This window comes from Salvelinus fontinalis, chromosome 18, assembly GCF_029448725.1.
Source record: "Salvelinus fontinalis isolate EN_2023a chromosome 18, ASM2944872v1, whole genome shotgun sequence".
Lineage (NCBI taxonomy): Eukaryota > Metazoa > Chordata > Actinopteri > Salmoniformes > Salmonidae > Salvelinus > Salvelinus fontinalis.
The window spans coordinates 5445933-5471145 of NC_074682.1; the positions used below are offsets into that span (position 1 = coordinate 5445933).

At 40.9% G+C, this 25213-nt stretch overlaps 1 protein-coding gene across 1 annotated transcript in view; it reads left to right on the plus strand.

The window, feature by feature from the left end:
- The first annotated feature begins 14858 nt into the window (after positions 1-14858).
- The window catches only part of LOC129814845 (neurexophilin-1-like), a 98015-nt gene continuing 87660 nt past the window's right edge, over positions 14859-25213 (plus strand). The window contains exon 1 of the mRNA XM_055867931.1: positions 14859-15320. Coding sequence (XP_055723906.1) covers positions 15267-15320 — 54 coding nt within the window. The 5' untranslated portion in view covers positions 14859-15266. The remainder of the gene's footprint in view (positions 15321-25213) is intronic.

The following is a 25213-nucleotide window of genomic DNA, read 5'->3' on the forward strand; positions in this document are numbered from 1 at the left end:
ACACGTCCTGGTAATCCATCTGGCCCTGCGGCCTTGTGAACATTGACCTGTTTAAAGGTCATACTCACATCGGCTATGGCGAGCGTGATCACACAGTCGTCCAGAACAGCTGATGCTCTCATGCATGCTTCAGTGTTGCTTGCTTTGAAGTGAGCATAGAAGTTATTTAGCTCGTCTGGTAGGCTCGTGTCACTGGGCAACTCGCGGCTGTGCTTCCCTTTGTTGTCCATAATAGTTTGCAAGCCCTGCCACATCTGACAAATATTGGAGCCGGTGTAGTACGATTCAATCTTAGTCCATTTTTAACGCTTTGTCTGTTTGATGGTTCATCGGAGGGCATAGCGGGATTTCTTATAAGCGTCCGGGTTAGAGTCCAGCTCCTTGAAAGCGGCAGCTCTACCCTTTAGCTCAGTGTGGATGTTGCCTGTAAACCATGGCTTCTGGTTGGGGTATGTATGTACGGTCACTGTGCGGACGACATCATCGATGCACTTATTGATGAAGCCAGTGACTGATGTGGTTTCCTCCTCAATGCCATCGGAAGAATTCCGAAACATATTCCAGTATGTGCTTGCAAATCCGTCCTGTAGATTAGCATCTGCGTCATCTGACCGCTTTCGTATTGAGCGAGTCACTGGTACTTTCTGCTTTAGCTTTTGCTTGTAAGCAGGACTCAAGAGGATAGAGTTATGGTCAGATTTGCCAAATAGAGGTTGAGGGAGAGCTTTGTACGCGTCTCAGTGTGTGGAGTAAAGGTGGTCTAGAGTTTTTTTCCCTCTGGTCGCACATGTAAATTCTGGTAGAAATGAGGTAAAACGGATTTAAGTTTCCCTGCATTAAAGTTCCCAGCCACTAGGAGTGCCGCCTCTGGATGAGCATTTTCTTGTTGTCTTATGGCCTTATACAGCTCGTTGAGTGCCGTCTTAGTGCCAGCATCGGTTAGTGGTGGTAAATAGACAGCTACGAAAAAAACATCAAAACTATCTTGGTAAATAGCTTACCATGAGATACTCTACCTCAGGCGTGCAAAACCTAGAGACTTCCTTATACTAGATTTTGTTTACCAGCTGTTATTTACAAATAGACAGACCCGTGTCTTACCGGAGGCAGCTGTTCATTCTTGCTGATGGACCGAAAACCCAGCCAGCTGTATGTTATCCATGTCGTCGTTCAGCCACGACTCAGTGAAACATAAGACATTACAATTTGTAATGGCCCGTTGATAGGATAGTCTTGATCGGAACTTCATTCATTTTATTATCCAGTGATTGCACGTTGACTAATAGGACTGATGGTAAAGGCAGATTACTCACTTGCCGTCGGATCCTTACAAGGCACCCCGACCTACGTCCCCGATATCTTCGTCTCTTCTTCATGCAAATGACGGGGATTTGGGCCTTGTCGTGTGTCTGAAGTAAATCCTTCGCGTCCGACTCGTTAAAGAAAAAAATCTTGAAAATCTTGAAAATAAGCTTTTTGTGCGTATGGAACATTTCTGGGATCTTTTATTTCAGCTCATGAAACATGGGACCAACACTTTACATGTTGCGTTTATATTCCTGTTCAGTATAGCTGATGCTCTTTTCCAGAGCGACTTAGAGTTATTGCATTCAACTTAAGATAGCAAGATATGACAACCACATATAAAAAAAAATGATTCCTTCATTATGAAGTTTCTCTATTATTTTCCCTTTGTTTTTTAACTTTCCCTTGCAATTAAAATCTCCCTGTGCTCTGGCTCTCTAACATGTTTAATTGGTTGTGCCATCTTGATGTCTAGTGTTTAAAAATTTGTGTGAAAGATGAGAAGATAAGAAACATTTCTCTAATGTTTGGAGGATCGTTAGTGGTGTTTTCTGTGGTTAACGTGTGAGGTTGAATTGATGATAGTCTCTATGATTCATTATACTCTGGTTACACTACCCTGCTGTTTAGTCACTTTTACAAAAACCAACACGACTTCTTACAAGTGGTTAATCAGCCAATGTATTTGTTTCAATGCACTGCACAACCAACTAGCGTCACAGCATTTAGATCCTTAACATTAGGACACAACCAAGGAGCTGATAGCATTGTGAGACTAACTTACTTTACATCAGGTGGACAAATTAACCAACAGGGATGCTGTTTGTTTGATCAGTTAAAACTGTAGTGAGTGCATTCTGCATGTTCAGTTGCAGGACTAGGAGCCTAGAAATAATGACCTAATAGTATTGCTATTAGTCTAGAGTCTGTGGGTAATTGTGATGTCATCATGGTGCCATGGCATGGAGGTCTAGTGTTCCTAGTGTGAGTGGGTCTCTCTCCCACTAGACCAGGCCGCGTTGTTGGGCTGAGTGGGTCCATGGCCCCCTCTCTGGTCCCTGGGGATAATGAGTATCTTGCTGTGGGAGAGGAGCTGGAGCCCTTGGGGAGGTTCACACTAATCAGAGAGGTGTGAAGGCATTATCCAGGCCTGTCTAACTCGACCATCTCATTAAGGGGGAAACGGAACTTTATGCACGTAAATGGAACTTTATTCCCTTTTTTTTGCACTTTTACCTGCATGTGCATTCTGATCTTGAATTGAAGCATGGGGAGATTTGGCAGTGTCAGAAAGGTGCGTGTTTGGGGCGGAGATCAAAGAGATGGAGGTGTGGCGGAGTTGTGTCATATTTTAAACTTGACTTAATTCCCTAATAATTCCACGACCTTTATGTGTGAGGAAACCGTGAGTAAAGTCGAGCGAACCTGCCGCTTCCAAGTGGAAAAAGCATATCCCTTTTCGCAATAGAAATAACAGCATTCCCCATGCACTGTAATTTATAAATTGATATGATAAGAGCTATTGGTAAGAGCTAGGTAAACTAGAAAAATAAATTTTCTGAAGGAAACGTGTTGTGCTTGCTAGCTTGTTACAAAGTGTTTATGGTTGTGAAATAAGTTATAGTAATGGTAGTGACTGGTTATAATTGAAAAAGTAGGTAGATGGGAAGATTGAATGAATGAACAGGATAAGATAGGATAGCCTCAACATGTGAAAGTTGGTTTGGTTTCTTTAACCTTGAACGGTTCAAGAGTTACTGTTGGTGAGTTATTTTGCAAATGTAGGCAAATGTATATAGTTGTAGTTGATAAATACTTGAAAGAATTTGAATTTAGCATAGCCTGAATTCTTTAAGTCGGTCTTGTAGCTTCATTGGCCAAGGAGTAGAACCATTTTGTATAGCTACCTCTGTATTAAACCCATGTTAAGTTATGCACATTTGTAATGGTTATAGTTCAAAACGTATATGTAGTATCAAAACTCTGAATGCAAACAATCTAAGTTGGCGTCAGTCTGAGCATCTCAACGATAGTTTGACATTGATAGCTTAAACAGCGTAGGAACTGTAGTAAATCCAAATATTTCCCATTCAAGCCTATGGAGCTTTTATGAACATTTAAAATGGTTATTGTTAAAAAAGTATAAATAGTATTAAAATTCTGAATGCATTCATTATAAGTACAGTGGTTCTTCCTTTAAAAGTCATTTAAAAAACTTATGCCATGACCGTTTGTGGTAGATGGTGGCAGCTTGCGGTAAACTGCGTCAGTCTGGCAACTATGGGTGACACTTAAATAACATGCCATAGAATTCTGTGGCACCCCGCAAGCTGTGCTGCAGTACACCGCAACTTTTAAAGGAAGAACCACTGTAAGGTCAGTTTAAACATCTCAATATCATTTAAGTCGATGGGCCTTTTTTTGCCAATTAAATCTATTGAGAGCTCATTTAATATGGTTATAGTTCAAAAGTATAAATGTTATAAAAATTCAGAATGGAAGCAATCTAAGTTGAGTCCGCCTGAAAATCTCAACGTTGGTTTGGTGTTGACAGCTTAAACGGCATAAGGAGTTGCGTGGCCAAATGTTCCCGATTGAAGTCTATGGCCCTTTCGTTGCCATTGAAATGCATTGTGAGCTCATTTAAATACTGTTGAAACACAAAAAATATGAATGCTATAAAAATTTTTTTGGATTGCATGGCCTTGTAAGGATTGAATTTGAGGACGCAAGCCAAAATGAAGGACCAGGCAAAGAGTCGCGGCAAATTTTAAAGGTTGGCTACTACATGTACCAATTCAACAACAAACCGTCTCTTGTTGTCAAATTTACTGGGGTCAGCAAATCTCTTATTGTCAAATTGACTGATCTGCTGACTGGTCAGTTGCGCTCTGTAATGATTTAATCATATGCCCCAACTTTTCCTGTTTCCTCTAATTTGTAGGCTATAGCCTATGTTAAATATTATTAGCCACTGTCTGTAGTGACCATAAGTAATAATATATAATAATTATAATATTCATATATCTATATAATAATAGAAATATATATACACAGTAACAGTCCAAAGTTTGGAAACACCTACTTATTCAAGGGTTTTTCTTAATTTTACTATTTTCTACATGGTAGAATAATAGTGAAGACATCAAAACTATAAAATACCACCAGCTTCACCTGTAAATATTTTACAACAATCTTGAAAGAGTTCCCAAATATACTGAGCACTTATTAGCTGTTTTTCCTTCACTCTGTGGTCCAACTCATCCCAAACCATCTCAATTGGGTTGAGGTCAGGTGATTGTTGAGGCCAAGTCATCTGTGTCCTGAATTCTAAATAAATCACAGACAGTGTCACCAGCAAAGCACCCCCACACCATCACACCTCCTCCTCCATGCTTCACTGTGGGAACTACACATGTGGAGATCATCCGTTCACTTACTCCGCGTCTCACAAAGACACAGCGGTTGGAACCAAAAATCTCAAATTTGTACTAATCAGACCAAGGGACAGATTTCCAGCGGTCTAGTGTCCATTGCTTGTGTTTCTTGGCCCAAGCAAGTCTCTTCTTCTTATTGGTGTCCTTTTGTAGTGGTTTCTTTGCAGCAATTCGACCATGAAGGCCTGATTCACACAGTCTCCTCTGAACAGTTGATGTTGAGATCTGTCAGTTACTTGAACTCTGTGAAGCATTTATTTGGGCAGCAATATCTGAGGCTGGTAACTCTAATGAACTTATTCTCTTCCTTTCCTGTGGCGGTCCTCATGAAAGCCAGTTTCATCATAGCGCTTGATTGGTTTTGCGACTGCACTTGAAGAAACTTTCAAAGTTCTTGAAATTTTCCGGTTTGACTGACCTTCATGTGTTAAAGTAATGATGGACTGTCGTTTCTCTTTGTTTATTTGTGACCCGTTTCAGGAAACTAGGCATATGTCACGGGTCACTACTTCACAGGAGAGCCGTTTCAACGTTTGAACATTTTTGGCTGAGATAATGAGTGGGTTGGACATGCCGAGAGATGAGTTTGGATTTGTCTGCCATATAGCACGCTTCTGTCTATTTGAGCTGGTCAGTATGTGTATGTAATCCTGGCTAACACTGCTTTTTTGTTTATGTATCATGTGGTAAAACTTAACAAAAGACTCCACTATGCAAGTATCCATTTCAATAGAAATGCACTGCAACAACTGTTTTAGAGCTTTCTCGTCTGAGTGTGCCAGAGCGCAGAATAACTGAAGAATTTACAAACGCTCAACACCCGTTGAATATGGCCGGTGTCAGTAAATGTTGGCAAAAAAGCGTAATTAAACTATTGCAAGGAGCACAGTTGCAGTCACCAACGTGCTGGATAACATGAACACAACCTAACCAGCTCTGCTAGGTTGAGTAAAATGGTCAAAGTTTGGGTAGGGGCTGAAGTTTAAGATTATTCTTATGCCATTGCACACGGTCAGTGTGAACCAGAGTGGCTTGACACAACGGCCCAAGCAAGCTGTACAAACAAAATGGAAATGACACAGGACGTCTTATCTAATGAAAGGGGTTGCAGTCTGTCGTGAAGCGTTCATCCATGTATACGGGTGAGAGTCTAGCTACAGTTTTAGACATACATTTCTAACTAACGTCAGCTAGCTAGCTAACAGTAAGCTTTCAATGAAAACAAAAACAACTTTCTGACAAAATTAGAAACGTGGTTCGGACAGACCAGTTCATCACTGGGGGCGAGTACTATCTGCAGTGCCTCTATTCAAATGACTCTCTCCTAACACACACGCCATACGTTGCTGGTACTATTTTTTTATCCTGCTGCTCAGCCACTTTACCCCTGATTGTATGCATATAACTACCTCATCTATCACTTATATTGTTCTTGATATTGTTCTTCTACATACTGTATATTATTTTATTTATATTGACACTATCGATTTCTTATATTGCTACTATGCAAGTGACCATTTCGCTGTAACGTTACACCTTCTGTAGAGACCCATCCACTTAGTAAGATGTGGCTGGGGGTTATGGCATTTCTTTCACATGACCCATCAATTTAGACAAGTGTGTCTGGGTAAGCGTCAACTAATATTTATAACAAATTTTTATCTGGACACTTTCTGTTCACCTGGAATTTTTCCTTATTGTAGGCTACTACTTTTACCACTTTTGGTCTTAATCTTCACTACACTACTCACTGTTTAGCACATGATCTCACATGTGAATCTTTAAAGAGATGGGTGGGGCTGGCTTAAGAGTGTGTGAACAATGCTGAATGGGTGAAGGAGAGCTCTCCAGTTGACACCAACACATTCAAAGGTCATTTTCTCAAAAGTGAGGTTACAAGTTTATCAACTTTCAAAGCAGAATTATTTTCCCATTCTTCCTCAAATGCAGTGTATGATATACCATTTTGTAGCTCTGAGTCTCTGGTTTTACCCAATGTAAAAACACAATTTCAAATGTTGCTACATGAGACAAAATCAAGGCGGCCGTGACATTTGAGCTGTTCTTGCCATAAAATGGACTTGGTCTTTTTCCACATCGGGCTATCTACTGTATACCACCCCTACCTTATCACAACAACTGATTGGCTCAAACGCATTATGAAGGAAAGAAATTCCACAAATTAACTTTTAACAAGGCACACCTGTTCATTTAAATGCATTCCACGTGACTACCTCCTTAAGCTGGTTGAGAGAATGCCAAGAGTGAGCTGTCATCAAGGCAAAGGGTGGCTAATTTGAAGAATCTCAAATATAAAATATATATGTGTTTAACAATTTTTGGGTTACTACATGATTCCATGTGTGTATTTCATATTTTTGGTGTATTTAATATTATTCTACAATGTAGAAAATTTTACAAATAAAGAAAAACACTAGAATTAGTAGGTGTGTCCAAACTATTGACTGGTACTGTATATATACAGTTGAAGTCGAAAGTTTACATACACTTAGGTTGGAGTCATTAAAACTGTTTTTTCAACCATTCCACAAATTTCGTGTTAACAAACTATAGTTTTGGCAAGTCGGTTAGGACATCTACATTGTGCATGACACAAGTAATTTTTCCAACAATTTGCACTTTTTTTTACCAAAGTACGTTCATCTCTAGGAGACAGAATGCGTCTCCTTCCTGAGCAGTATGACGGCTGTTGTCCCATGGTGTTTATACTCGCGTGCTATTTTTTGTACAGATGAATGTGGTACCTTCAGGCTCCCAAGGATGAACAAGACTTGTGGAGGTCTACAATTTATTTTCTGGGGTCTTGGCTGATTTTTCTTTTGATTTTCCCATGATGTCAAGCAAAGAGGCACTGAGTTTGAAGGTAGGCCTTGAAATACATCTACAGGTACACCTCAAATTGACTCAAAGGATGTCAATTAGCCTATCAAAAGCTTCTAAAGCAATGACATCATTTTCTGTAATTTTCCAAGCTGTTTGAAGGCACAGTCAACTTAGTGTATGTAAACTGGAATTGTGATACAGTGATTTATAAGTGAAATAATCTGTCTGTAAACAATTGTTTGAAAAATTACTTGTGTTATGCACAAAGTAGAAGTAGTAGACTTGTCAAAACTATAGTTTGTTATTAACAAGAAATTTGTGGAGTTTTAATAACTCCAACCTAAGTGTATGTAAACTACTGACTTCAACTGTATAATAATATATGAATAATACTGTATTGGCTAACTGAATTAGCCAACTTTTATTTATTTCCTTTAAAAATGCTGTCAGTCCTTGTGGTTGTGGCTGAGGGTCAAATAATAGTGGATATTATTTAATGAAGGCCAAATACAAATTGTAGTAAACATTAAAAGGAACATGTAGGCTTATTAAACCATTGTGGAGCTCATTATGGAGCTCAAACTGTTACCTTGAACTTGATGCACAGCGCAAGACTTGGCACTTGCCATCACACAGTTCCATGGTCAGTGTTGGCAATTGGGGTATATTTTTTAGTACATACTGATATACACTATTCTCTATATTATAATTATAGACCTATTGTAGGCTACACTAGGCCTACTTCCAACGTCACCATTGATGAATTGAATGTGGCAACTTTCAGAATGAATCAAACCACCTTTTTTTTTGTGCATAAAGGCTCTATCGTAAGATTCATGATTCCCTAAACATAAACAATGTGTGAAATCAGAGTGTCTTTAAATGGAGACAAATATGCATATGTTTTCATGGCTATCTTCATGGCGAATATCTCTCCGGGAAGAAGAAGGGCGGAGGGGTATGTTCCATGATTAGCTACTCAAATTCGAATTAAAAAGAACATTTAAAGGGATTGCTTCAGATAAATGAACCGAAAAACGAATTGAACAAAAACTCCCTGATCAAATTGGTAGGCTACCGAGTAGGTGTTTTCTGGGGTTGAATTAAATGTATTCAGTGCCCGCAACAGAACCATACCCGTAAACCTCGTTACGTACCTCCTCCAGATAAGTCTGATTACCAACTACTGAGAAGTGCATAGGAAATGCGTGCTTAGTCTGATTCGGCCCCTAACTACATAGGAAGGTTAGCTCCACACAACAGGGCCTTGGTCATAAGTAGTGTAATATACTGTATAGAGAACATTGTGCCATTTGGGACACAGCCTAAGCACTAGAAGGGTCAGCTCAATGGGGACTGGTGGGGGGACTTCACTGAGCTCTGCTAACATGGTACAACCAGGGAGGAACCACGGGGATGAGTCCCTCTTTACCCCCACACTGCACTGCAGCTCTGAGGAGCTGGATGTTTGCTTTAGGGGTCAGAATGTGTAGATTTACTCGTTTCTGAGAACAAACCAGTATGAGAGTTAAGAGTTAGGATTGTGTTTGTTTGTGTGTGTGTGTGTGTGTGTGTGTGTGTGTGTGTGTGTGTGTGTGTGTGTGTGTGTGTGTGTGTGTGTGTGTGTGTGTGTGTGTGTGTGTGTGTGTGTGTGTGTGTGTGTGTGTGTGTGACAGCCCCACCGTTAAACAGACTTTAACAATCTCAGACTCCTCCCTGGAGACCTCTTATCTGCAGGAAGGCATCTTTGAGTTGATAATCCTGCTCGTCAACTCAGCACCACACACACACACGCACCCACGCACACACACACACACACACACACACACACACACACACACACACACACACACACACACACACACACACACACACACACACACACACACACACACACACACACACACACACACACACACACACACACACACTCTCCCCTCCTTGTCACTTCAGCACATCACACACAAACACACACACACACACTCCCATTCAACATCCCCCATCCCTTCTCACCCCCGCTCCCCTGCCCAGACCCCAAGGGAGAGAGAAGGCTGCTACCTGTCATTGCTTATGCCTCCTGGCGGCTGAACCAGAGAGGAGGAGGGAGGAGAGTGAGAGGTTGTCACTGTGCCCGCATGAGAAGTCACATTTCTAAAATTCTTGTCCGCGTGATTAACCAAACTAATTTTGTTTCATTAAGGCCGACATGCTAGCTTAAAATGGTCAACTACAGAGAATCACCAACGTGTGACTGTCAAAACCCCTGTACAGTAGCATCATGTTCTAACAGACAGATAGAATCACATCAAATTATTCCTCTCCTCTGCTCTCCTCTCCTTCCTCGGCTGCCCATTAACAATCATTACTCATTCTTTGAAATTCCCTCCTGCGACAAAACATTTGAATGACAATGGCATGATCCTATAATACCCCTACCAACATTTCCCTGACTAGTGCTCCGTACAGCTCCCCCTCCCTTTCCTTCAATGGGTTCTCCAATCTCAAATCGATCAGAAGCAAAACAAACGACCTGGTTTCATATCACCACTGTCTGACACACACAAACACTCGCGCCCACACACACACACACACACACACACATATACGGTGATGTCTGAAATAGCTCCTCACTACAGAGGGAAATGAGTGTTTCCACGGTACAAAAGGTTCCATTAGTTGTGGCTGACCTGGTGCTATTGTGATGCCTGGCCCCTGAACAGGGCACCCTGGGACGGGCTGGGGATTGGGTATATGTCCCAAATCGCACCCTATACCCTATTGAATGGCCATAGGGCTCTTGTCAAAAGTAATGCACTATATAGGGAGGAAATAGTGTGTCATTCGGGACGAGTGAGAGGGGAGGACGGGCTCTGTGCTGTAATCCTCTGTGTACCCGGGTGGTTTATACCTGCTCTACTGGAAGGAGGCTAGAAATACTCTCTTTCGCTCTCACTAGGAATCTCTCTCTCTCTCTTTCTCGCTCTCAATCGCTCTCCTTCTCTTTCAATCTCTCTCTCTCTCTCTCTATGCTCCTCTGTCTCTCTCCTCTCTCCAGATCTTTATCTCCCATGCACACTTTTGCTCTATGTGTGTGTCCTGTACACCATTTCAAATATTGTACTAGGGTAAATGGGATTCTGTAATTCAACTGATCTGACCATTGTTCCCAATGTTGTAGGAGAGAGGCATTGTACCCTGGCTCTGTCTGTCGTGGGTGTGGGTGTGTGCGTGTGCGTGTGCGTGCGTGTGCGTGTGTGTGTGTGTGTGTGCGTGTGTGCGTGTGTGCGTGCATGCATGCTTTTGTTGTGTGGGATGTGTACCTGAGATAGTGTTGATGTAATTAGTGATGAGCCAGGTTGGTCTGTCCTGTCTGTGTGATTTACTGCTGCTATCTACCTGCTACTGTTGTTCCTCTCGACTTCACTGGTAGTCTACACAAAAACAAGGCACTCTAAATGCTGACTGTACTACCTACTACTCTGGAGTCCACGCTGGAGGACCACTCCGGAGTCCATGCTGGAAACAAGTGTTTTGTTGTATATGTTTTTTACCCAAAATAATTTAAATTCACACTGGGAGTCCACACACATACAATACATCCTGAACACTGTATGTGCCTGTTTCTAAGCAAACACGGTAAGCAGTTAAGAGCTAGCACATGGCCCAATAACACAGGATGATGTCACAATGGCCTATGATAGAGGGTTACTGAAACGTCAAGACAAGTGCTGGGATTGTGTTCCCTTTCATCGTTCCCGTTCATCATTCTTGAATAACTATGCCGTTTGGGAGTGGTGACTGAGGATTAAGGGGGAGGGGCAAAACGATGTGGAGATTGTATAGCAAATGGTTCTCATTCTCCCCGAGCATGTTCCTTCATTAGCGGCGCTAAGCAGCGCAGTGTGACGTGTGGAGCAGAGAGGGACCAGAGTAGAGCAGGAGTGGCTCTACTAAGTGGTACAGAGCACATCAGCAGCTGGGTGGAATTCAACTGCCACTTTCAATGTTGATCACATATCGCGACTCGCGGGCAACCCGGCAACCCCCGCTCGGCCGACGTCTCGCACCGCGTCTTGGAGAGAGATGAAATGAAAGAAGAACAGACGTGTGTTGGTAATCCTACAAAGCAACACGACAGAGAGAGAGATCGAGTAAATAAACGCATAGTTGTGTTGCAAATTGAGACCGCAAGAAATGAGAAATAGGCCCACGCCACGGTTGTAACACGTCAATAACTCCAACTGTCACTTGGAAAATAACTTTGAAGTCAAATCAGGGTTGACAGAAAACTGTTTCTGTCCCTCTGTCTGTCACTACTACATTTGGAATCTAACTGTAATATTCCGATGGAGCTTCTCCGTAGATCTTTGAAGACAAATCAGGATTGATAGAAGAACTCTGTTTACCTAAGACTGCCACTGAAGTGTCTGTCACTGAATTGCCTGTCACTTCGTCACGTTATCACGGAGAGTGAAGCTGTGAAGACGTATCAGGAGCGATGGAGCCTATTTGAGCAAATGCCTAAATTATGTTAAGTGAAGTTCATCTTCTTTTCCCTCCTTGTGCAACAATAGGCCTCTCTACTGACTGGTATCAGTCACATGGTGTACAGTAATCGCCAAGGAGACCTGACACTGACATCTCACTTCTCTTGTCTTGTCTTAACTTTTTTTTTTTTTTTTTAATACTGCCAACATTTTAGGTGCTAAAAAGTTCAAAGCATGTATTTGTTTGTTGTTTTTCTCACGGTATTGGAGGGTATGCACTGTGCAGCTGTACCATCATCTACCCTATTAACAAATGGCATGTTTCTTTCTTTCACCAGGTGGCAGTAAAGAGCCACATTGTCAGTATGGAGAGACGCACTGGCCCTTCACGCTCCATAGTCAAGTAAGCAACAGATCCAACAAAATACACTTTCGGCCTACAATTTCATAAATGAAATCATTTCTATCACACAGTCTGTCACTCCCCTCTCCATCTAAGAGTTGTTCTCCGTGTACCCCTGCTCCTTCCATGCTAGGTCTCTCTGGCCCCCACTGTCTCTGACATGGCACTCTATTCCCTTTCACAGTGGACTGCTTTTGAAAATGTGTGCACTATGGATGTGGTGCACTACGTATGGAAACGAGTGCCATTTTGGACGCACCCTCTGAGTTCATCGACATGCTGTGCACTTTGGCCGGCTGGGGTTGACACATACTGCATCATGCCGTGCCGTGAGGCTGAGCCATGTTTTCCATCACAGTCACTAAGGAACAGTAGCACATAGGCCATAAGTGCTTTACATACACCAAAGACCCTCCGTATCAATATTGTAAAATTAGAAAGTGGCTTCAGGTCTGTAAGGGCCTGTGTGTGTGTGTGTGTGTGTGTGTGTGTGTGTGTGTGTGTGTGTGTGTGTGTGTGTGTGTGTGTGTGTGTGTGTGTGTGTGTGTGTGTGTGTGTGTGTGTGTGTGTGTGTGTGTGTGTGTGTGTGTGTGTGTGTGTGTATGTGTTTGTTTGTTTGTGTGTGTGTATGAGAGAGAGCTTTTGTGTGTGTGAGTGTGCGTGCGTGAGTGTGTGCGTGCGTGCGTGTGTGTGTTAACAGACAGACACGGATGGTAAAACTGCAAACAGCTATAGCTTGGCTGTAAATGAAGAGAGATCTGAGGCCACCATGCCCTGTACCCATTGAACATTAATATTTCAAAATTGTTTACAGAGAATGGAGTTTTGAATCATCCTCTCGGGGTGATGTGGAGTTCCTTCCTGTATTTACCACAGCTTTTAAAGCAACACTACCAACTGTAAGCCTAGATACTGTTCATTTTGTGTGGCCTTCTCTACACATTAGTTAATTGTGAACAAAGATAACTAATCAGTCAAATCTATCCTAAAATTGAACATTTCTTGATATTTGAACGTTTTTTTGGAAGATTGAGGTGCCAAATTTGCATTTCTAGATGTTGTGTTTATTTTAGTTTTTAGGTTCGATTTTGGGGTTTCATCCCATAACGTGAATTTTTGTCTTACAAGTTAATTGCATTTCAGAAGGTGACAAATTTAGTTAGACAAAAACCACTTTGTTGTCCCTCTTTTTCATGAGACAACCGTACATGAGCAATAACACTAGAAATAGAAATTGAGAAATATAGAAAGAAAGAAAGAAAGAAAGAAAGAAAGAAAGAAAGAAAGAAAGAAAGAAAGAAAGAAAGAAAGAAAGAAAGAAAGAAAGAAAGAAAGAAAGAAAGAAAGAAAGGGATGGACTGTTGCGCATAAGACAGCAGGCCAAGGTGATTGTGAACAAGGAAAAAAAGGAATAGTTTGAAGCGACAAAAAGGGAAAGAAAATTCCCTCACCTCCCATTTTCTACTCAAACTAATGATCTCATAGTAGCCTAAAGTATAAATGTTTATATAAATGTTAACATTAGCCCTACTGGCTTGCTTGCTTTATTATTTACATGTGTAATTGTACGTGTGTCATTTGAATAAAAACTATAGTTCACAGACATGTAGAGTGGCCTAGTGTCAAGCAGGACTAAGGTCCGAGAAAGTTAGAATATCGTGGTCTGCTGACTGCAAACATCTAGAAAACAAACGTGCATAGCCTAACAATCATCTCGGCCATAACCTCCCATGATGACTAACTAGTGAGTTAGTCATCATGGGAGAACTAGGGAGTTCAATTCAAACAAAATAAATGTGTAAATTATATAATCAATTTGTTTACTAATTAAAGGAGAGCTGCACACTCGGAGCTCAGATGCAATAATTGAATAACCTAATATCCAACATTTCGACAGACATATATATATATATATATATTATACCCTGATGAAGACAGCTCGTCTGTCGAAACGTTGGATAGTAGGCTATTAAATTGTTGCATCTGAGCTCCGAGAGTGTGCGACTCTCCTTTAATATGTCAAGTGTTCTACTCCGCTAGCCAGCACCTCACCTAAATAAATGTGCGTTTCTTTCGCCTCCAGATTTATGCCAACTTTTACCAACAGTTCTGGAAATGTATTTTTTTAAAGAACACGTCAGCTCAGTAGGCTACACAAGGCTGGTATTTTGTATTTGCATACAGGTGAGGGAGATGTAAAACGGTAGGCTACCTGTCGAGTCGAGAGGTCTGTCTGAGAGGTGCGAGGAAGAGAGAGAGAGAGAGAATGAGAGAGAGAGAGAGAGAGAATGAGAGAGAGAGAGAGAGAGAGAATGAGAGAGAATGAGAGAGAGAGAGAAATAGAAAGAGAAAGAGAGAGAGAGAGAGAGAGAGAGAGAGAGAGAGAGAGAGAGAAAAAAAAAGTAAACCAACGACACATTTTCTCAGCAACCTCTCGAGCTTTGAGTGGAACAGAAAGATGCTCTCGTGATCTTCACTCTCATAGCCTACACGTTCTCTCCTTGCGAAGGTGACTTTGCATCTGCGCGCAAACTTCTCGACTTCCGTCAGCATCCATCCTTCTAAACTATGGATATGCATTACACTAACGAAACGGACCGGAGAAGCTAATCCTGCAACTAGTTGTTCGTGTCGAAAACACTGTAAAATAGACTGATAAATACCTACATCGAAACTTTTTGTGATTTTTTTTGTTTTGTGTGCGCTCCCTGCCTGCTGTTGCTGCTGTGTGTATGTTAACTCAAGGCGGCTCGTAGTGTCAGGGTGGTCCGCAACGGAAGGTGTGCTGCGATGAAGGTACTCGGTTGGACCATTGTGATCCTCTACCAGTGGATTTTACGGAAGGTAAGCGAGTCGGATAACGGCTGGTTAGGCTACTGAACCTTAACGTATTGAATTAACAGAAAGTTGCTGCATCGTTCTTCACTCATTTTCTTGTAAAATGTCAAACATGTTGTCTGTAAATGGTGGTAATCAAAAAGACTTTCACAAGGTAATGGACCCCATCATCACGAGAACATTTTCAAATACATTCATAGACAAGAAACGTTTAGCCTATAGAGATGTTAGGTCGGGCTCATCTCTAAAATCGACCAAATAGGATAACCTACTATTTGACACTCCACCTGTGTGACCTGCCAGTCCAGCCCAGTTGAGAAGTGATGAGATGTCCAGATACATAAGTGCGCTTTTCAACCCCACTTTAATTTCAAGTTTTGGGGGTTTTGTCAGTTGCTTGTATCTCATGACGAAGCAGCATATGTTTCCGAGGATTGTGTTTTTAACAGTTCGGGAGAATGGTGAGCTTCTTTGGAATGGAAGAGCGAGCGCATTACTTTTCCGCACACACCCTGCCACGCGCGGAGGCTCGCTTGGCCGATTTTCAACCGTAAAGCAGCAGGCAGACATACAGCTCCAGATCCTTACTGGCGCACAGCCCCGCGCTTCGCTGACTCAATTATTCCGTCTGAGCGTTTCCCTTCCCCCCACTTAAGCATCCCGCCATTATCTATTTATCTATTTGCGCTGGCAGCAACTTCCTTAAAATTTCTTCAGAAGTTAAAAATGCCTTGAGCTTGTTTTATCTTCACATCGTTTTACTAAGCAAAGAGTTTGTGTTTATTATAGTTGGAATTTACAGTGTGAGTGTGTGTGTGCGTGTGCGTGCGTGCGTGCGTGCGTGCGTGTGTGTGTGTGTGTGAGAGGCAGTATAGAATGTACTGCGTAAAAATTCTTGGAACTTGGGAGGACTAGTTGTCTTTTATTGTGGACTGAACAAACTTGTTGTTTGCCACTTTGATCCATAAATACGGTTCAAACCTAGGTCATAGGTCATAGGTCATAGGAATGGTCTACATGTGATCAACCATCAAACCCACTCATTCATATAGAGGGGCAATGTTTTTGAAGAAGGTTACAATGGAAGGTTTGGTTAGAAGTGCTTGCGGATGAGTAGCGGTGGTCAAATCTCAAATCTGGCAAGTTCACCATGTGATCTGCATCATAGGAAGGGTCGTGACTCATGACCTATGCACCAACCTTACTATAAAACCTTTTAGAAAAACAAACCCCTCTCAACCAGATAAGACATACAGTGCATCACGCAAACAGGCCTGCATTTTTTTGTGTGTGCAGGTATGAAAAGATGCATTTCGGTGACCTTGTGAATATTGATATGCCACACCTCAAATTCTCTTATTACTCTAACATTATTTCTATTATTGATGTCAGTATATTTGACATTATATTACCCTAATTCTCATGATTGTGTTTGTTTTTCATCACATGAAAACATGAATCAGAGACAAAAGAACAGACTCACTCAAACGTTAGTAGCTATGGCGACAGCTCAGTAGCTTTTTAGCTATTTTTAAAACGACTTAAAAGCAGCCATGAAGTGTAAAACAAGTCTTTCTTTTTAGCCTGGAATCCAACAGAATACATTGTTTCAAAGTGACAAACCTTAGTGTTACTAGGGCTGTGAGAAGAGGCCGAGGCGATCATTTTCAGCAGTTTGTGTGTGCGCCTGCGTGTCTGTCTGCGTGCCTACGTCCCTGTGTGTATCTGTGTGTGTTTGTTTGTGTGTGTGTGTGTGGGTGTGTGTGCGTGTGTGTGTGCTTACAGACATGTTGGGAATGTTAAAAACACCCTGTCATCTGGCAGATTGAGGTTACGCCAACTATTGTGACAGATGACACTTTGTTCTTTTGAGGATTTGAACACAAACTGAAACATTTTACTGGTCATAAATTACACCTGTATTCTGCTCTCACATCAGAGTACAACTCAGCTGCAACTGTATTGGTTTCACTTAATGTTGGCGTTGCACCCATAATGTAATAATGTGTCTTGAAACACTATTCCAATACATGTCTTCAGGACATTTATAGCATAGAGAGAACATTAAGTAATTGCTAGGGTGAAATCAAGTTATTATTATAAGCCTATGGGCCTGTAGAATACTACACGAGAGGGTCAATGAGAGAGAGTGAGAGTGAGAGAGAGAGAGAGAGAGAGAGAGAGAGAGAGAGAGAGAGAGAGAGAGAGAGAGAGAGAGAGAGAGAGAGAGGGGGAGGGAGGGAGGACCGGAAAGAAGCAGAATATGTGTGAAAGAGAAAGAAAGAGAGAGAGAGAGAAAGAGATTGTTTAGACTCCAGGCACTACGCAGCGTTGGGCGTTGAAGAGGGATGATCACACATTTTCATGGTGGATGTAAAACGACCCATCGCCGTTAGCTGATATGGAATTATGTTTTAGTCATATTTTTACGAGTAGTATTAAAATCGGATTATTATTATTACATTTTGATGACGATTTTATGTTACATAGCCTATCTAATATTGTATACACTGACAAAAAATATAAATTCAACATGTAAAGTGTAGGTCCCATGTTTCATGAGTTGAAATAAAAGATCCCAGAAATATTGCATACACACAAAAAACGTATTTCTTTCAAATGTTGTGCACAAATTTGTTTATATCACTTTTAGTGAACATTTCTTCTTTGCCAAGAAAATCCATCCACCTGACAGGTGTGGCTAATCAAGAACCTTGTGCTGGGTACAATAACAGGCCACTCTAAAATGTGCAGGCACACAACACAATGCCACGGATGTCTCAAGTTTTGAGGGAGCATGCAATTGGCATGCTGACTGCAGGGATGTCCAATAAAGCTTTTGCCAAACAAGTGAATGTTTATTTCTCTACCATAAGCCGCTTCCAAAGTCATTTTTAGAGAATTTGGCAGTATGTCCGAACCGACCTCACAACAGCAGACCACGTGTAACCACGCCAGCCCAGAACCTCCACACCTGACTTCTTTACCTGTGGGATCATCTGAGACCAGCCACAGACAGCTGATGAAACTGAATCAAATCAAATCCAATCAAATTTTATTTGTCACATGCGCCTAATACAACAGGTGTAGTAGACCTTACAGTGAAATGCTTACTTACAAGCCCTTAACCTATAATGCTTTAAGAAGTTTGAAGAATAAATAAGTGTTAAGTAAAAAATAGATAAATACATTTTTTTAAATAAAGTAATAAATAATTAAACAGCAGCAGTAAAATAACAATAATGAGGCTATATACAGTGGGTACCGGTACAGAGTCAATGTGCGGGGGCACTGGTTAGTGGAGGTAGTTGAGGTAATATGTACTTGTAGGTAGAGATAAAGTGACTCTGCAGAGATAATAAACAGAGAGTAGCAGCAGTGTAAAAGAGGGGTCTGGTTAGCCCTTTGATCAGCTGTTCAGGAATCTTATGGCTTGGGGGAAGGAGCTGAGTATTTATGTCTGTAAAAAAGCCCTTTTGTGGAGAAAAACTCATTCTGATTGGCTGGGCCTGGCTCCCCAGTGGGTGGGCCCATGCCCTCACAGGCCCACTCATGGCAGCGCCCCTGCCTAGTCATGTGAAATCCATAGAGTGTGGCCTAATTTATTTATTTCAATTGACTGATTTCCTTATATTAACTGTAACTGAGTAAAATTGTTGACATTGTTGCATTTTGCATTTATATTTTTGTTCAGTGTTTAAATCTATAAAAATATATTGTATATATATATATATATAAATATATATATATATATATATATATATATATATATATATATATAGATATATATATATATATATATATATATATATATATATATATATATATATATATATATATAAATTGTGCATTCCGTCCCCAAGAACACAATGGCCTCCCGTTTGGAACCACCAAGTTTGGAACCACCAAGACTCTTCCTAAAGCTGGCCGCCCCGCCAAACTGAGCAATCGGGAGAGAAGGGCCTTGGTCAGAGAGATGATCAAGAACCCGATGGTTACTCTGACAGAGCTCAAGAGTTCCTTTGTAGAGACGGGAGAACCTTCCAGAAGTACAACCATCTCTGCAGCACTCCACCAATCAGGCATGGTACAGTGGTTAGACGGAAGCCACTCCTCAGTAAAAGGCACATGACAGCCCGCTTGGAGTTTGCCAAAACGCACCTAAAGGACTCTCAGATCAGATTATTATTTTTGCTAAAAGGATTATTATATTATTGATTGATTGACTATTACTTTTCAAATCACCCAGCAGTGCTATTTGCAGAGTTTAGCTCCAGATAAATGTTGCAATTCTTTAGCCATTCCTGAACCTGTAACCAAAAACAAGCTACATATGGACAGTACCAAAGCAAGTGATCTAATGATTCTCTCATCACAGCAAAATCTTCAGAGCTGGGATGGTTGTATCCCCCAAATATATAACATGCTTGCAATAATTTTTTATCTTAATTTTAATAGAAAAACTCTAGGTTTTGAATCCGGCTTCGTTTTGTGTATCAGTTCCATGTGCCATGGTATCGGTAGATCGAAAATCTCTTCCCAACTATTTTGCGATCTATATGGCACAGCTGTCAATCTTTTGGTCCTTAAATTAAACTGGTGTACTTTTTTTATTTCTTTAACCAATTTTGGTCTTTAATAAAAGTTCCTTACTTTCTCCCTCTTCCACTTGCCTCTTCCATGTTTGCATTAATGCTGCAATTTGTTGGTTGTAATATTTGGTAGAGCAGACATTTCCATATACAGTTGAAATCGGAAGTTTACATACAGCTTAGCCAAATACATTTAAACTCAGTTTTTCACAATTCCTAACATTTTAAACCAAGTAAAAATTCCCTGTCTTAGGTCAGTTAGGATCACCACTTTATTTTAAGAATGTGAAATGTCAGAATAATAGTAGAGAGAATTATTTATTTCAGCTTTTATTTCTTTCATCACATTCCCAGTGGGTCAGAAGTTTACATACACTCAATTAGTATTTGGTAGCATTGCCTTTAAATTGTTTAACTTGGGTCAAACGTTTCAGGTAGCCTTCCACAAGCTTCCCACAATAAGGTGGTTGAATGTTGGCCCATTCCTCCTGACAGAGCTGGTGTAACTGAGTCAGGTTTGTAGGCCTCCTTGCTCGCAGACACTTTTTCAGTTCTGCCCACAAATGTTCTATAGGGTTGAGGTCAGGGCTTTGTGATGGCCACTCCAATACCTTGACGTTGTTGTCCTTAAGCCATTTTGCCACAACTTTGGAAGTTTGCTTGAAGTCATTGTCCATTTGGAAGACCCATTTGCAACCAAGCTTTAACTTCCTGACTGATGTCTTGAGATGTTGCTTCAATATAGCCACATAATTGTTCTACCTCATGATGCCATCTATTTTTTGAAGTGCACCAATTCCTCCTGCAGCAAAGCACCCCCACAACATGATGCTGCCACCCCCATGCTTCACGGTTGGGATGGTGTTCTTTGGCTTGCAAGCCTCCCCCTTTTTCCTCCAAACATAACAATGGTCATTATGGCCAAACATTTTTATTTTTGTTTAATCAGACCAGAGGACATTTCTCCAAAAAGTATGATCTTCGTCCCCATGTGCAGTTGCAAACCGTAGTCTGGCTTTTTTATGGCGGTTTTGGAGCAGTGGCTTCTTCCTTGATGAGCAGCCTTTCAGGTTATGTCGATATAGGAATCGTTTTCCTGTGGATATAGATACTTCTGTACCTGTTTCCTCCAGCATCGTCACTAGGTCCTTTGCTGTTGGTCTAGGAATGATTTGCACTTTTCGCACCAAAGTACGTTCATCTCTAAGAGCGGTATGACGGCTGCGTGGTCCCAATTTCTTGGGACTTCTGTCTTGGCTGATTTCTTTTGATTTTCCCATGATGTCAAGCAAAGAGGCAGTGAGTTTGAAGGTAGGCCTTGAAATGCATCCACAGGTACACCTCCAATTGACTCAAATTATGTCAATTAGCCTATTAGAAGCTTCTAAAGCCATGACATACTTTTCTGGAATTTTCCAAGCTGTTTAAAGGCACAGTCAACTTAGTGTATGTAAACTTCTGACCCACTGGAATTGTGATACAGTGAAATAATCTGTCTGTAAACAATTGTTGGAAAAATTACTTGTGTCATGCACAAAGTAGATGTCCTAACCCACTTGTCAAAACTATAGTTTGTTAACAAGAAATTTGTGGAGTGGTTGAAAAACGAGTTTTAATGACTCCAACCTAAATGTATATAATCGTACGACTTCAACTGTAACCAGTCCTATTAATTATATCATTTACAAAGATTATACATTTTTAAATTATTTTTCTCCAAACATCGTGTGTTTTTTTAATCAATAATATTTGTTGAAGTCCGGCTTCATTTTGTAATGTAAAAATTGTATTTTTGGTGGATTAAACTGAAATTGTAACCAACTTTTTAATAGCGATATTTTGGAGATAATTTTATTTTCAAGTAACCGAAAGTGAGAAGTTGTAATCTGAATAAAGAGAAAAGGGCCATTCTAGAACATGGGGTGAGACATTCTTACTAATCTGCCAGAGAAGCAGTTCGGATTTAAGTACAGCTTTTTTATGACTGAAGCTTTTAGTGAGAGGTCTAATGCTTAAATATTGAATCATTTCTGTTCTCTGATTTCATATTCATTATATAATTTATAATTATTATATAATATAATTTCTTTCTTTTGTGATACGAATACGATCATGTCCACTTCACCGTCAGAGCTTTTTATTGGTAAACAACACATGGTAATGTACAAGTTGAATTTGTCTGAATTTGTTGAAAGTACACTTATCTAGATTTGGTTGGAATTCAGAGAGGTTGGAAAAATGATCTAGATCCTCTATGAGGCTGTGGAGGGATCCAAATTGTGGATTTAAAATAAAACATGAATCATCAGCTTACAGTGACACTGTAAGGTTTTAAGCCCTGAATTTCTAGCCCCATGGTATTATTTTTGGATCTGATTTTAATAGCTAACATTTCTACGGCCATATTAAATAGATATGCCAATAGCACACAACCTTGTTTTACTTCTCTTGACAGTTTAATACTTTGTGAGAAGTAGCCATTATTTACTATTTTACTATACATAACTTTAACCCATTGTATAAGAGATTCGCCAGAATTGAAATATTCCAGGCATTTATATATAAATTCTAGTCGTACTTTATCAAAAGCCTTTTCAAAGTCAGCTACAGTATGAATCCCGGGCCTGGTTTCCCAGATTTTTCATAGTATTCTATTGTTTCCAGTATTTGTTTTATATTATCTCCAATGTATCGTCCATGAAAAAAACATGTCTGATTAGGATGAAGTCTGAGGTCCTGAGCGCTCTGGAGCAGGTTTCCATCAAGGATCTCTCTGTACTTTGCTCCGTTCAACTTTCCCTCGATCCTGACTAGTCTCCCAGTCCCTGCCACTGAAAAACAGGGTGCCAGGTGGGTGCCAGGTTTCCTCCAGACATGATGCTTGGCATTCAGGCCAAAGAGTTTCATCAGACCAGAGAATCTTGGTCTCATGGTCTTTTGGCAAACTCCAAGCGGGCTATCATGTGCCTTTTACTGAGGACTGGCTTCTGTCTGGCCGCTGTACTATGAAGGCCAAATTGGTGGAGTGCTGCAGAGATGGTTGTCCTTCTGGAAGGTTCTCCCATCTCCACAGAGGAGCTCTGTCAAAGCGACCATCGGGTTCTTGGTCACCTCCCTGACCAAGGCCCTTCTCCCCCGATTGCTCACTTTGGCCGGGCGACCAGCTCTTGGAAGAGTCTTGGTGGTTCCACACTTCTTCCATTTAAGAGGAGGCCACTGTGTTCTTGGGGACCTTCAATACTGCAGAAATGTTTTGGTACTCTGCCCCAGATCTGTGCCTCGAAACAATCCTGTCTCGGAGCTCTACGGACAATTCCTTTGACCTCATGGCTTGGTTTCTGCTCTGACATGCATTGTCAACTGTGGGACCTTATATAGACAGGTGTGTGCCTTTCCAAATCATGTCCAATCAATAGAATTTACTACAGGCGGACTCCAATCAAGATCATCTCAAGGATGATCAATGGAAACAGGATGCACCTGAGCTCAATTTCAAGTCTCATAGCAACGGGTCTGAATACTTATGTAAATAAGGTATTTACATTTTTTATTTTTAATACATTTGCTCACATTTCTAAAAACCCGTTTTCGCTTTGTCATTATTGGGTGTGGTGTGTAGATTGATGAGGGGAAAAAAACATTTAATCCATTTTAGAATGAGGCAGTAACGTAACCTGTTTATTGGGGAGTTTCTCCCATTCTTCTCATACTTTACGAATGCATTGAATGTTATGTCGGAAAAAAGCAAGTTATAAATTATTCTGTTGTGGTTAAAAACAAGTAGGTCATCCAATAGACTTTGGTACAATTTCCAATATCCTAGCCCACATGGACATTCTGTAAGAGTAATGTTTTTGACAATTATTTGATGGATCCGACCCCATTCTGTCGACCTATCAACACTTTTTAAACTTTTGGTGCTATCGTGAATGACATAAGAATGTAGTCAAGACGACTAGCATGATTGAGCTTTCGCCATGTATATCTCACTAGGTCAGGATATTTAAGCCTCCATTTATCCACTTGTTCCAATATATCCATGATATTCGTGATTTCCTTAAGTGCATGAGGGTAATAGTTTGTCGTGATTTCCTTTACGGTCCATTGAGGTATTTAAAACCATGTTGTAATCTCCCGCCATAGTAATGTCTTGTATGTAATGTCTTGTATCTTGAGTCTTGTATTTAATTCCTTCTCGCATCTGCCTACGTGCTCTCACCTTTGCCCTTCGCTTGTGGACTTCAGTGCAGTTTAGCAGTTACACCGGCTGGCCCCGGTGGCAATAAATGAATAAAACCAAAAGCTTACCTTGATTTGGAAGAGTTCCAGTGTTGGATAGCCAGAGCCAGCTAGCTAACATAGCATCCCTCTCTGTTTGAGCCGGGTGTTTGAGTAGGCTCAAACTAGCTAGCTGCAGTCAATGCTAGCTAAATCAGTGAAAGTTAAAAAATATATACTATGAAATCTCTCTCTCTCTCTCTCTCTCTCTCTTGCGTCTCCTTAATTTTGGAAGAAATGTATTTGTTTAAAACTGTTCAACTATTGCCTTTCTCTCTCTTTGAGTCAAATACTCACCACATTTTATGCACTGCAGTGCTAGCTAGCTGTAGCTTATGCTTTCAGTACTAGATTCATTCTCAGACCCTTTATTGGGTGCATTGGACACTATGGAGTGCTTGCCCACTCCATAGAAAGCTGCTATATCCGCACTGATTGGTGAAGTAATGTAATGTTGATCTAAATGTAAAACAAATTAATAATTATTCAGAGGTTTAAAAAGGAACAGAAAGGAACGATGTAAACCGTTACTTTTTTGGGGATTAAACGGTTCATAACTTTATTTTGCCGGTCAGAACAGTGAAACAGAACAAATAAAAAGAATGCTTCTGTTCAGAACCAAACGATTGGAAAGTAATTTTGTTTCCAACCTCCCCTTCTGAAGCATGTGCTCATTCTATTGTCAGTCTGACACCTGAGCCAGCAGCTAGAGTAGAACTGTTCCTCTCCCTGCCAGGTCATATGGCTCTCTCTGAGGGGGAGAGAGGGTAGAAGGGGAAGGGTGTGTGTGTGTGTGTGTGTGTGTGTGTGTGTGTGTGTGTGTGTGTGTGTGTGTGTGTGTGTGTGTGTGTGTGTGTGTGTGTGTGTGTGTGTGTGTGTGTGTGTGTGTTTGTTAGGTAGGTAGGTAGGTAGGTAGGTAGGTATGAGTGTATGACTGGCAGTCATCCGGCCCATTTTCAAGACCCAGAATCATCCACAATAGGTCCCCTAATCTGTCAAATGATATTCTATGTTCACTAACCCATAATC